General features: G+C 49.2%; 1 protein-coding gene across 1 annotated transcript; it reads left to right on the forward strand.

Moving 5' to 3' along the window:
• Nucleotides 1-3,571: 3,571 nt before the first annotated feature.
• On the forward strand, nt 3,572-7,981 carry Dlx5 (distal-less homeobox 5). The gene is made up of 3 exons (XM_047562394.1): nt 3,572-4,120; nt 6,090-6,274; nt 7,343-7,981. The coding sequence occupies exons 1-3, from the start codon at nt 3,766-3,768 to the stop codon at nt 7,670-7,672; spliced, it is 870 nt and encodes a 289-aa protein (XP_047418350.1). The 5' UTR covers nt 3,572-3,765; the 3' UTR covers nt 7,673-7,981.
• The last annotated feature ends 6,363 nt before the right edge of the window (nt 7,982-14,344 follow it).

Below are 14,344 nucleotides of genomic sequence, written 5' to 3' on the forward strand. Positions count from 1 at the left end.
TCCCAAGTTCTAGGCTAGCCTCAGAGATTTAATGACACCCTGTCTCACAATAAAAAAATAAAAGGAGCTGGGGGTGTAACTCAGTGGTAAATTATCCCAGTACTGAAAAAAAAAAAAAAAGAAGAAGAAGAAGAAGAAAAAATTTCCCTACCCACCCCTTCCATGGAGCATTCTTCCTGCAAATTCATTATGGCAGGCACTATCTAGGAAAAGAGGGTCACCCTCAGTGTCTTCCAGTTATCACAAGGGAAAATTGACCAGAGCACACAAGAATTGAAATAGGGTGCAAGAAAAGATCACTCAAAAATGGAATGCATGAATATGTAAGAATGGAAGGAAAGGGTGTAGGGCTGGAAAGAAAAATCTACTGAAAATTGAGAGAGAGAATCTCACCTGGTATTGGACTCGAACCTGGAGGACCATCTAGAGTTGCCCAACAGCTCAGAGTGCTTGAGAAGTTCGCCATTTGTACTATGTTCCTGGAGGACACTGGGGGGCGCTCGTGGTAAAGAGTTGCACTTCTCTTAGGTCTTCTCTTAGGGTGTCCCCTATTCACACACACACCCTTTGCAAATTTCGGCTACTAAAAGATGAAATTACTTGCTTTTGTCCTACATGTCTCAGTGGGGAGCGCACTGCTGGAGGAGTCTGATGCCCTGGGGTTGTTCCTCCACGGCCTGGTCCGTTGATGGGATTTGAGAGGTAGCAATACCGCCCGCTGGCCTTCAGGACAAAGCTCCAGGCCTTGTTGTTAAAATCACCCCACAATACCAGTAAAACCTGTAGCCTCGAGAGTCTGTATACCCAGTGTGTGTGCGACCCCAGTGTGGGTCCAAAGTCACTGCCAGGCCCGCAGCGGGTCGGCAGTGCACAGAACCACATTTTTACTATACTGTAAAAATGAAATGATGCTACATATACTGAGAACAGACTCCTGCTGCTTTTAACTTGGCGCCTGCTCTCCCTCCCACTGAGTTTAAGGAAGGTGTGTGTGTGTGTGTGTGTGTGTGCGCTCGCGCACAGGGTTGGGGATGGGGGAACCTAGGAAAGAAACTGTCAAAAAAGTCGAGAATCTGGACCTTCAGAGACACATCCAGATTTGGTCTCATCCAGAAATGAACTTAGCACAAGTGATTCAAATTTCCATGAGGATCAACATAACGCTTAGGAATACAAAGAAAAATTAAGTTTTTCCCACCTGCCCCACTGCCTCACACAAAGTAGGCAAAAATGTCTCTTGGCCATAGAGGAGGGGAGGTAAGAAGTGAAATTAAGCAAGACCTAGAACTAACATTGAGTTCAACCATATCTTGAACTTTACATTTTTGCCCAAATTCTGTCAGTTTCCAATTCCATTCTACCTTCTCAGTAAGGTGCAAGGGCACTGCTAGAAATATACTGATTAGTATAACTGTATTAACCATATTTCCCTCCACCTTGCTAAGCTTAAATCTCTATTAAGTGAGGTGTTGGGGTGGGAGGACTTGTGGAAGGACAACCCAACTCCTTGCACCACTTGACTTTGCTGGGAGGCGCTTTGACCTGTCTCTGGTATTTATTTGGATGAAGCGATTTGTGCAATTAGGTTGTGTGTGAGGTGACTCCATGGGGACCGAGGGAGCCCAGGTTTGCAGCCCAGTAGGGTCGATACTGTTTCCTTGCCACCTTGCAGCTCCTCACAACCTCAAGCTAGACGGTGAGTGAACATCAGAGCAGAAATGAATAGCGCAGACTCGAGGCTGGCTCTAGTGATGGCTTGGTTTGCCTCGACATCTGTTTCAGGGAAGAAATCCAGGGCCACATGGGCAGCAAGAAAGCAACCCCGGCTGGCGGGGGGAGGTGGGGAGCAGAGTGGCCTATGGAACTCCAGCTTCCTTGTGCTCACCCTGCCCTGAAGTTGCCCTCCCGCCCCACACCCACCCAAGGAAGTAGGACAATACTTGTGATTTTGTGGTGCCCAGGGAGCTGGATGCATGTGCTACTGCTCAGATTTGGAGTTCTTCAGAGTTCTGGAGGGGAACTGGCATCCTGCTCCGGGTGCCAGACGCACTCTGCCTACTTGTTTTGGGCTCGGGTAGCTCCATGGCCAAAATGAGGCAGAACTAGTGAAGACACTTACATCTTTGGTTGGGAGAAAAGAGGAGGAAAAGGCTGAGGTTCCCATCCTGAATATCCATATCTGATGTAGCTCCTGGTTCCCGGCCTTGGGCATCAAAGGAGAAGATGCAGAAAAGTTCCAAATCAGAATCCAGCTCCTAGAGTTGCCTATTTGAAGGGAGAGGAAATGGAGAGGCAGTGAGACTTATGTTAAACTTCTACCCCCCCCCCCACTGGATCACTACTAAAGCAAAAATAGCACATAGTACAAAGTAAACTTTGGATTGTGTGTACCAAATATATGATTCTTGATCCCTTTCTCCTTTTGTGTGTAAACTAAGATGTTTTCTTCTTGGGAAATAAAGGGGAAAGGGTACAAGGTACCTGGACCTGAAGAATGGAGAGGTGGGGCCTAGAGTGCAAGGTCCAAGGAGTCAGGAGGGGGACAACTATGGGCATCATCTGCCTTCCCAAAAGGGCTTTGATCCCTATCTACTTTTCCATCTTTTCTGAGTTCGCATTTGGTCCGGAGGCATGATAAGTCACACGTGGACCCATTCACTTTTGCAAGAGTCTTTGGTTACTAAACAGAGTTACAGATTCTCTAGTTCAATGGATCCCAGAGAGACAAGAATATTGAACAGAAGTGGGGCTGCCCAGCTTTTCTTGAAAGTCAGCAAAGAGGATTTTAGGCGTCATTAAGTTATTTATGAAGAAAACGATGATTTCTTAAAGGTCCGTGTAAAGATTTAGGTTAGAGGAATTCTGCCTTTAACAGCTTTATGGGCAGCGGGCATTCTTATGCATCTCTGTGCAGTTGTATCTAAAAGATATTCAACTTGTGCAAAAGAAGTGCTTGCTACACATTTGTCTCTTTCTCAAGTTTTCAACACAAGTAAGTTACAACTTGCTTCCCAACACTACACTTTAAAAAAATAAAGAAAAAGAAAAGAAAAACCTACTGCTTCAAGTTCTTTCTCGCCTTAGTCTAAATTTCTTTCCCTTGACTTTCCATTTCAATATGTGTTCAATTCTATACCCGCCCTTGGTGGGGCTCACAGGGGCAGGAAGGCGGGGAGCAAGGAGAGACCGTCGCCGACCTCATCCTTGAAACATGTGCACTTTTGAGACTGCTGATTGGAACACATTGTATCCAGACATCACAGAGCTGGGTGTTGGGCTTCTGCCTTGTCTTTGGTATTCACTAAAAACAGATTGACGGGGACCCCCCTCCCCCAACCAGCAACAACACACATACGCGTGCACACGCGCGCGTGCGCGCACTTCCCTTCACCCCCCCCCCTTTCTCTTTTTAAGCAATGCTTTGTTGTGCTAAAACTAGTTGGACGAGTTAGGGTGTTGCTGCTGCTCCCGTGGCCCTGGCCAATGGAACCTGATCCACCCCGCTGTGCGTAAGCGCGCAATTAAGGATTTAACCAAGGCAGTGCTGCGCCTCAGCCAGCAGTCAGCTTGCCGGAGACAGAGCCTCCACGACTCCCAGCCTCCTCCTCGTCGCCGCCGCCACCGCCTCCTCCTACTCTCCTCCTCCTCTTCCTCCTCCTCCCTCGCTCCCACAGCCATGTCTGCTTAGACCACAGCAGCCCCACAACCAACTCGGGCAGCAGTCGCCGCCACAGCAGCAAGGATAGCCGCCGCCGCCTGCGAGCGATGACAGGAGTGTTTGACAGAAGGGTCCCAAGCATCCGATCCGGCGACTTCCAAGCTCCGTTCCAGACGTCTGCAGCCATGCACCATCCGTCTCAGGAATCGCCAACTTTGCCCGAGTCGTCGGCCACAGATTCCGACTACTACAGTCCGACGGGGGGAGCCCCGCATGGCTACTGCTCTCCTACCTCAGCTTCCTATGGCAAAGCGCTCAACCCCTACCAGTATCAATACCACGGCGTGAACGGCTCCACCGGGAACTATCCCGCCAAAGCTTACGCCGACTACAGCTACGCCAGTCCCTACCACCAGTACAGCGGCGCCTACAACCGGGTCCCGAGCGCCACCAGCCAGCCAGGTATGGGGCGGGGCGCAGAAACCGGGGACCAGGACTCGGGGGATGAGAGATAGAGTGGTAAATTGGGGGGCCACAAGTCCACTGCAATGAAAGGCAACCGGCAGAAGGGAGTGGGGACCCGGACTTTGCAAACAAGAGAGGTTCTGGGGCCAGCACTTTTAGGCATTGAAGTTTCCCCCTTAGTGGAAGAACCCTGTGGAGGTTCAGACTAGCATCTATTCCCTCCCGGCACCTTCTGGAATCCCTCAGTCGCTGTATTCCCAACTCGTCTGGTCAGAAGCCAGCTAGGCTGAAAAGAGAGTAGGGGTGGAGAGAAGAAACAATCAAGCAGCCCCAGTGGCGTTTGCGTAATAAAAAGGGAAGGTTAGTTGTTGGAATTCTTGGTCAGTGTGCTGGGTTGGTGCAAGTAGGAATGGAAGGCTGCGTCAAAAACTCTGTCGGGATTAGTCTGGGAACCGCCAGGAGCCAGCGTGGTGCGGGTGCCCGGAGAGCGCGATATTGAGGTGGGGGGTTGGGGAGCTGTGGCGCGCCAGAGAGGAGCGAGGCAAAAGCTTTGCGGCTTATCCATGGCATTTCCAAAAACAAAAAGCCTTTTAAAGGTGGAGGAGGGTTGCTGAGAGGTCACGTTGTTGGAGGGATTGCTGGCGCACTCTCTCTCCCTCCCTCTTGCTCTCTCACTCTTCCTGAGCCTAAAATTTGCCACCTCCTCCTGTTTTGTCCACCTTGAAACTTACTTGGAGAGTTCAAGAGGGTTTGTGAGCTCCGGCATTAAGAGGGGTATTAGATCTCTGTGGATAGATTTTACTGGTCGAGTTTGATCTCTCCCCACCAGCACATTAATAATCTTGCTAATATTAATATCCCATACTCTGGTAGAATGGAGACCACAGCCCTCGTCCTCCACCCTTCCTCTCCCAAGACACACACACACACACACACACACACACACACACCCCTGAAGAGGTTATCCACCGGTTTCAGATAGGTAGTACTTTGGGGAAAGGAGCTAGAGGCTTCAGGGAATGTTTGTAAAACATGTGTTGGGCAAGTCTTTCATACACACACCTGGATCTACATTCATGACATGAGAAATTCATTCTAACCTGCCTCCTCTTTGCTGCGAAAATATTCCACCACTGATTTCTTTTCACTATGACTCTTGCTAAACTTTAAGGAGATTGTTCCTTTCACGGTCGATGTATTTCGGGCACAAGTGGAGGATTTTTTTTTTTTTTTTTTTGGCCAAGAACATATTAAGTCTATTTGTAAAAGAAACCAGACACATCTGTGCCTTCGCAGATCTGCAGTGAGATTATGGGGGCTGCATAATCGGCCCTCTGTCTGCGGCGGCCCCGACCGCTTGCAGCTGAAGTGAAGGAGCATAGTTTGCTTGTGGGTCTTTGAACTTTGGAGACCTTGGTTAGCGTCCTCCCCTGCCCAAGCGTCTGGCCTCTGCGGGCGCCCCAACAGACGCCGACAGAAGCCGGGTCACGGCCCAAGGCCTCCCGGCTTTAAGGCCCAGGAGGGATTGTCAATTTTCGTCCCAGAAACTCGGGGAGCACAGGATGAGCATAAATACAAAACCAGGAGAAGCAGGAATCTCTGAAAGGGCAGAATTCCGAACGCCAAGAAGAAGCGCATTGTAAAAACCTGAGTGAGCAGAGTAGGAATTAGAGACTGCCCGGGTCTTCCATGATTCAAGGGAAGGCCATATTTCTCTGGGTTTTGGAAAGCAAAGGTGGTGGGTTGGGGATGTGGCTCCTTGGTATAATGCTTGCCTAGCATGAGAGTCTCTGGGTTCGAGTCACACAGCATGGGGGACGGGGAGGTTGTGATAAAAAGGACGAGAGTAAAGACTACTTGATAAAAAAAAAAAAAAAAAAAAATTCAAGGACTGTATATGAGGCCCTTCTGCGAAAGGGCTATTGTCTGCCCCAAAGTGCTAACCTAGTCTGTTTTGATTATTTAGAGAAAGAAGTGGCCGAACCCGAGGTGAGGATGGTGAATGGCAAACCAAAGAAAGTTCGTAAACCCAGGACTATTTATTCCAGCTTTCAGCTGGCCGCGTTACAGAGAAGGTTTCAGAAGACTCAGTACCTCGCCCTGCCAGAACGCGCGGAGCTGGCTGCCTCGCTGGGACTGACGCAAACACAGGTAAATCCCGCCGCGGTCGCCTCGCCTGCAGGCCTGCCTGGGCCGCAGGGTTCGGTCCTGACCGGCTGGAGCCGATTCGATGGTACTCGCGAGAACCTCTGCAAGACACCAACCCCGGCACCCTTCCCTCCATGAGTCAGGTTGGCTGTTGCCAACATGTAACGATGGGGACGGGATTCGTCGTTTATCCCGAGATACCCCCCAGGCATCAGGCCTCCAGAAGTGGGGGTTAATTTCCTAGTTAGCAAATAAGGGAGGGTTATTTCTAGGATGGTCTTGCAGCCTTGAGAAACTGATTTTCTTCACGATTTGAAGCCTTCCCAGGTTGAGCAGGGACTGGGGCCTTGCGGTGATCTCAAGCCGAGCAAAGACCAAGAACATCGCCTCGGGTGGGAGAAACTTAAGTCTTGCCCTGTTCCTGCCAGAGCTTTAGGCCGTAGCAACCCGAGGGTCGCGAGGTGGGGGGCGCTGTTGTACGAGGAAATATTCCTGGAACGTCCCCTTCCCTTCACTCCCATTCCAACCGGCTTGGGCCTATAGAAGCATAAAGAATGTTCAAGTCGCCTCCCAGAGCTGCAGGCGGATTCTAGCTTCACCGAGCTGTGGAGAGAGGGAGTTGTGCCGAAGGTTGGGAAATCGCTCCTTTTCCTCAACATAAGCGCGCGTTAAGCCGGGCCCATGCCCCTTCCCCGCCGGGCTTAGGCCATTGTTCGTGAAACCTTCGCGGCGCGGCAACCCGTGCGCCTCGCGCAGGCCTACAAGTGCGCGCACGCCGCTGCGAACCTCGGGCGCACGCATTCTCCTCTCCTAGTCCAAACAAAAGACAAAAGCCTAGGGGGTCCTTCCCTTGCCGTCGTCGGTGCGGGTCCAGCCGGCCAGGGTGCCCTCAGGGGCCCGCGCTCCATGCTTTGCCTCAGGCCCAGCCCCTTGGCCATAGGCGGCAAGCCGCTAGGAGACGCCAGGGCCAGGTTGCCTAGGGCCCCGAAGATGCCTCCAGTCGCCGCCCCGGGGAAGGCGCGGGCGACCTCTGAGTGTCCCGGTAACGTGTGCCTTTGTTCCCCCACCCAGGTGAAAATCTGGTTTCAGAACAAAAGATCCAAGATCAAGAAGATCATGAAAAACGGGGAGATGCCCCCGGAGCACAGTCCCAGCTCCAGCGACCCTATGGCGTGTAACTCGCCGCAGTCTCCAGCGGTGTGGGAGCCCCAGGGTTCGTCCCGGTCTCTCAGCCACCACCCTCATGCCCACCCTCCGACCTCCAACCAGTCCCCTGCATCCAGCTACCTGGAGAACTCAGCTTCCTGGTACCCAAGCGCAGCCACCTCAATCAATTCCCACCTGCCGCCGCCCGGCTCTTTACAGCACCCGCTGGCGCTAGCCTCCGGGACGCTCTATTAGATGAGCTGATCTCTTTCTTGCTCTTTTTTGGGACTACTGTGTTTTGCTGTTTTAGAAAATCATAAAGAAAGGAATTCATATGGGGAAGTTTGGAAAACGGAAAAAAAATTCATGTGTAAAGCTTTTTTTGCATGTAAGTTATTGCATTTCAAAGGACCCCCGCCCTTTTTTTTACAAACGAACTTTTTTGCGCAACTGTGGACACTATCAATGGTGCCTTGAAATCTATGACCTCAAATTTTCAAAAGACTTTTTCCAATGTTATTTTAACCATGTAAATAAGTGTAGATAGAGGAATTAAACTGTATATTCTGGATAAATAAAATTATTTCGACCATGAAAAAGAATGTTTCTGAAAATCACACCTTTTTGCCTTCTTGATAATGGGCTAGTGTAGTTTTATGCAGGCAATTAAAGAAAGACAAGCTCTGCAGAGATTCAACAAGGCAAAAAAAAAAAAAAAAAAAAAGAAAGAAAAACTGAAGTCAGGGGCTGCATAGATACAGAAGACTATGTGTATATGTTGGATGTTGTACTTTGTCTATATTACATGTGTGGCCTGTTTCTAGTACTGTCATATAACATATATTTAGGTATTTTTGGCCTAACCACAAAAACCGTTTAGATAATGTTAAGTCGAACCCCAAATTATTTAAGGTAGAAAGTAATGCTAGACCCTAAATACATCTCTCCCACCCTGGGTGTGAGTAAGAAGGCAACAGAAATCCCTCAATAACCCCTCTGAATTCTAAACTCAATGCAATTATCTTAGAGAACTGCAACCCCCTTCAGCCTCTGTATTTCCAGAGCAATTAGACAAATCACACTCTCTTCAAAGGGTGCTTCCAGAGATGAGAAAAGGAAAAGGGAGAAAGGGGGGAGGGTTAAGAAGGAAAGAAAGAAAATAATTTTTCTATAATTTCTACTGCGCTTTTTTAAAAAATAACCTGAAATGTTTGGGGCATAGCAAAAGGTAGAGCCTTGGACTCCTTGTGTGTATGATTATAAGTTTGTTCAAGCTCCTTCAAAGAAATGAAAAGACCGCAGAGATTGAGGACAATGATGAATCTAAACCACTAGGCCAAGCATGCAGTGTGGAAGGGGGGAGCATTTCTTCGTCCTCCAATAAAGGGTGTTGCCAAGACAGGAAACTTCCGGCTGAGAGAAAGGAATGAAAGCATTGTGACCCTGTATACGTTTCATTTCATGTAAGATAATGTTCTTAATATATTTTCCCCCTACATTCTCTTTACCACTCTTTTATTTTTATTTTTTCCAGGAAGGAGCTCCCTCTACTTTGCTTTTACTTATAAAACAATGCATTGCAGGTTTTAAACCATGGGAAATGGAATTTATATGCTGGGTTTTCTTCTTCATGAAGCTTTCTTTGGGGGCAGACATGAAGGACTTGCAACCACCAAGGCCTATGTCTAGTCTTTCTCCTCTTATCACTTCATGTGGCTATTCACAATGTGACAGAGCTACAGGCGGGTCCAGAACTGTACTGCCAGGCCTGCATTGTAGGCATTTTTCTGGCTGTCTGTCCCTTAGTCCACCTGACTCTCTTTCCTTAGAATACCAGGGGAAATGTGTGTTGAAGATTGCCAGATGCATGTGAAATATTTTATAGCTAGGAAGTCGGCAGTAATAAATGTGACAAAAAGAGACTTCTCAAGGGGGGTGGAATATAAAAAATTACATCCTGTCATCTGAGGATTTCTGAGAAGGCTCTTCCAGGGTTGGGAGACTAGACCTGAAAAGGCATGCTGCAACCTGGAGGGGAATTTACCTGTGTGTTCTTTCTCTCCCTGCCTCCCTCTTCTGTTCTCTCCCTATCACCCTTCTATCTCCTTTTTCTTCTTTTTCCTTTCCCTTTCGTTCCAGAAGAGACACCAAGTCCATCAGTTTGGAACAACCCTCAGGGGGTTGTACTCTGCCTGACTCCAGGGCAGCACACTCTTTGCAGCCGATGTGTGGACCTCTCCTCCCCCACCCACAATGCGGGAGCGGCCGCGTCTCCCACTTTTTCTCTTTCCCCATTCCGGTCCAGTCGTGGGGTGGCTAGGCACACTGGAGGGTGAGGGGAAAGGGAGAGGGAGAGGCCGGTGCCCTATTTTGTTTTCAACGCTGGCAGAGAAAACGATGGGAGAAGAATTGAAGGTATCCACTTCCTGCTTTTCTTTCTTTGCTTGCAAGGATTTCGGTAGTTTCCATTACACCAAAGCCGGCGCTTTATTTCTGGCGACTCCGACTGGGAGAAATCCCCGCGATCGTGGTTTGTGAGCGCCTGGCTTTCTGCTGTCCTGGCGCCTCTCCCTGCGAATTTGGGAGGACTGGGGTGGGGGGCATATCCAGTGGACACCTCTAACATTTTCCACCCACTGGTTGCCCAAAAGTGTCAAGAATGCTTGAATTATGTTTTTTCCTTCCTGCACATGGAGAGGGTAGTTATTTTTTCAGCTGTCTGGTCATCTCTTTACTCCCTTTCTTGGAGGAAAAGGAGGGATCCCTCCACCACCTCCAGTCACCAGCCGCAGCCCGGCTGAGGGATAGGTAGATTCTTCAAGGAAAGAAGAGGGAAGCTCTTTAATGACCACCCTCCTCTCTTAACTTTGATGCTGCTTGTCGTTAAGGACTCTAAAGCCTGGTTGCAAGGCGTCCAGGCCCAACGATTCGCTGACCCAAACTTGGTTTCAGGATTCCTTCCCCTGTGCTAACCTCACTTGTTCCACTCTCAGTGTCCTTTTCTCTCCCGAGCGTTCCCCTACCCCCCTTGGTCTGGGAGCCGTGAACAAAAATATTCTGGAAAGCCAGTCTTTAGCGGGCTTTCCCTGGCACCACGGGGTTTCTCCCCGGGGAATTTAACTCCCTGCAGTCCCGCGCCCAAGGATGTAAAAATAACAGATCCTCAGCAAAGTCTAAAAATATCTGTGATGTTTCTCTCGCGCGCCCTCCCTCCCACCTTTCCTCTTTCTCTCCATTGTTCCTTCTAATATATACGCGTACCGCTCCCTAGAATATTCCATGACTGACGGACCCCACTCTCCCAGACTTGGCGCGGATCGTCCCCTCTGTCTGACCCTTCCGGTTCCCACCTGCCTAACTCTCAGGCTTGTATTCCCAAGACGAATCAAGTCCACTCCAAGATCCCCCCCCGCCCCCAGTGGGTTTCTTCACATCGAATACTTTCAAGCCTCCACCCCGGTTTTCGGACCTCCTGCCAAAGCTCAGGAGACCCAGGGCAAGCGACTCCTCGGTGCCCTGCCCACCTCCTGTAAGAGATCAGATAAATTGGCCTTTGTTTGAGGCTTGGGTTGGGCTAGGCGGATTTCTACCCTTTTTCCCCCCTTTTTCCTGGCGGCCACCTCCTTGTGGGACAAGAGGCGGCCTGGGGATCCGAGAGAAGCCACATTCCTGTGGGTGCCAGGCGGCTCCAGTGCTGAGCCACAGGGCCTGAGACACACACACACACAGAGGAACCCGCAGACCTCGCTGCCCTTGATCTCACTCTCTCTCCTTCCCGTCGGGGCACCCACCCGGGAGCCCGTCCACCCACACTCGGATCCACCCAGGGCCCGGCCTCAGGCAGGAGAGCATTGACCCACACAAAGATGCACACGAACCCCCTCCCGGTGACACAGGCAAGGCCAGCATCTCCCCGCCCATGCCAATCCTCTTTCTCCCGCCCCTTATCCCACAATCCCAGACGCGCCGGCTGGCCTCCTTTGACTCCTTTGATCCCACCCGACGCCCCACTGCTCGCGGCGTCCGGACCGAACTGTCCTGGGAGTCACCCACAGCGAGCCAAGGCCAGGCAGCCCTCGCCTCCTCCCAGCGCGCCCTATAGCTCACTCTGGCCGAAACACCGCTTAGTCTCCGGAGCTCCCCAGCCCGAAGCACAACGAATGCCCGCTGGAACACTGTCCCTGCACTCCCTTTCTCCTCAGCAATTCCTTGCATTCCGAAAGAGGGGCCTTTAGGACCACCCAACCACCCCCTCCGCGCCCCATCCCTTCAACCCCTTGGATCGCGCGCCTCCCACTGGTCACTGGGATCTCGCCAGCCTAGAGGTCTCCAGCCCTCCTGAGAGGCACACCCTGAGGGCAAAGCCCTTGGGCACCTCTGGGAAGCGCGCCACGCCATCGGATCCGCCTGCGGTCACCCCTCTCCTCCACCCTTAAGCACCCCCTCCCACAGAGACTGGGTGGAGGCTCCCACCGCCCGGAGCCTGGGGAGGGGACACTGCGGCTTGCTGTAGCCCTGAGCTCGCGCTCCCGTGTTGCCAGTGGACTTTGCCCATGGTACTTGGTATTTTCAACCCCAACCCAGTCACAGCAAACTTTGGGCCTCGAAGAAAGTCCAAATAGCGGTGGCACATGTGGGATTGTTTAAATCTTTTCTACGTAGTCTTGTCTTTCCCCAATCCCTGTCGTTTTCTTTTTCCCACTGACAGCCTTTAGATTCCTCAGTGGTGCGAGGCAGAAAGGATACCTTGCATCTTCTGCCGGGGTGGGAGGGGGCCTAAGGGGAGGTGGGGGAACCTTCCCTTTCAATCATCTAGGGCTGCCGGCTCTAATGTAATAACCTGTTTTATAGGTCAGGCTCTAGCCGTGAATATAGGAACTGAGAGAATTTACATGAATCTCTTTAAAGGAGATGAGAGTCCTGTTTGTAGCAATTAAATGTTTCTGCTCTTTTGTTCGCTTGGACTTCTTAGTTCTGATTTATGGGGATCCGAAGGAGTCTCTTTGCCAAAAGCACATGTATTATTGAGTCTGTTCCACATCTTAAACCAAGATTTATATAAAACTGTGAAATACTACACATTATGACCTTTCACCAGAGGAAAGAAAAAAAAATAGCTGCAAAACATCATTCTACACACTCATCATCATCATCGTCATCCTGGTTTCAGTAAGAATTTTCTGTGAAATCTCGACTATATTCAGTCTAGTGTATTTTTTAAGTGGGTGAGGATAAAGGACAGTAAACAGTTCCTAAGCTATGATTTATTTTAAAGCATCTTTTTTTCAAAAGACATGAAAACAGAAACTGCCACTGGAAGCTTATTGTCATCCAAGGACTATTTCAGCCACTTGCCATTTGCAAGGTGGGGACATAGGGGCGGGGGAAGAGGCAGGATATGGACTCAACTTTCATCTGTAAACAGGGGTCACTAAACAGGGGACATTTCATTATTGCCCTTAAATTCCCAGGAGCTAGGAAGCCTGCTTGCCACCCTGCAGGGTGGCCCTGTCTGGGCAGCTCCCTAGTTGGTGAGGTGGTGGGAGGAGGGAAAATCAACACACACTGGCCTAGATGCTGCAAAGGATGCCCAGGAAATTTTCTGTGCTCACTGTGGGAAAAATTGAACTCCTGGGGATGTAAGGGCTTTAGGTATACTTGACCAGGAGGTCCCCACCAGGAACCAAAATGAAGACTGGGGAAGTCTCCACCAGGGCAGGTTCATCCTCCTACAAGCAATAGCTAGAATCCCTAGAGAGCCTGGACTCTAGGACCAGCATAAACTCCCAGTCTCTCTCATTCTAATTCTCCCATCCCTTGTCTCTTTGGTCCTTACAATTTTAAGGAAACTGACCTTGTTCTTCTAGGCATAAGATGACATGAATTGAAAGAAATAGCTGGATTGGTTTATATGGAGGGATGTTAATAAACGTTAATGATGGAATTAAAACCAATAGCCAGTCAAACCAATTGGAGAAGACAGCTTCCCAGCCCGCTAAATTCAATTAGCAGCAATTAATATATTTTCTGCTAATATCCTCTAGGACTCTCCATGATTTTTTCACTGTGAAAGAAAGTGGAAATGGAGCACAGGAACACTTACAAGCACCCAGGGCGTTTTGCTCTGATGACAAGAGAGATTGCAAATTCACTTAAGAAAATGTTCATAAACAAGTGACAGGCACACTCTGAGGTGGCTTTAGTGGAAACAATGATGAAACTGACAAATGTTCTTTGCTTTGGGGGAAGGGCACTTTTTTATAGTAGAGAAATGCTTTGGGAAAGAGAAAAAAGACGGAAGATTAAAAAAAGAAAGAAAAGAAAAAAATATTTCAAACTCCAGGCAGCAGCAGACACTGTAGCCCTTGCAAATACATCAGCCCTACACTATTGAAGATTTGGACACGTAATGCTTCAGACCACTGATTTGCTATTTTCTTAATTCCCGCTCTTCTTTTTCCGTATGAATCAAACAGTCTTTTGTCCTTCAGGGTTTGATTTGATCGCTACTGTTCACATTTCACTTTTGTATTTTCCTCTTCCTATACCATTACTCATTGAGTGCCCCGTGAAATTACAATCGTACATTTTCAACTCAGCAACCCATTTGCAGTGCAAAAATAGGGTCTAAATAATGGCTGAATTAGCCCTACTGGACAGTTTCAGATGTAACACTCTGTAATAATTATATTGCAGGCTGGATTAGGATGCTATTATCATAATCTGGACGTTTACAATTATCTGTAATTTGCAAAGATGCGCCAGGTCTTGATTACAGCAGTTTTTTTTTTTTTTTTTTTTTTTTTTTTTGTATCACGCTAACCATCACTAAACAGTGACAGTAATAACAGCTAATTTTGCTGGCAATATAAGAGGTGCTGGGGTGTGCAAACAATTTCACACCTGGATGTGCTCACTCAACCAAGA

This window comes from Sciurus carolinensis, chromosome 8 (assembly GCF_902686445.1).
Source record: "Sciurus carolinensis chromosome 8, mSciCar1.2, whole genome shotgun sequence".
NCBI lineage: Eukaryota > Metazoa > Chordata > Mammalia > Rodentia > Sciuridae > Sciurus > Sciurus carolinensis.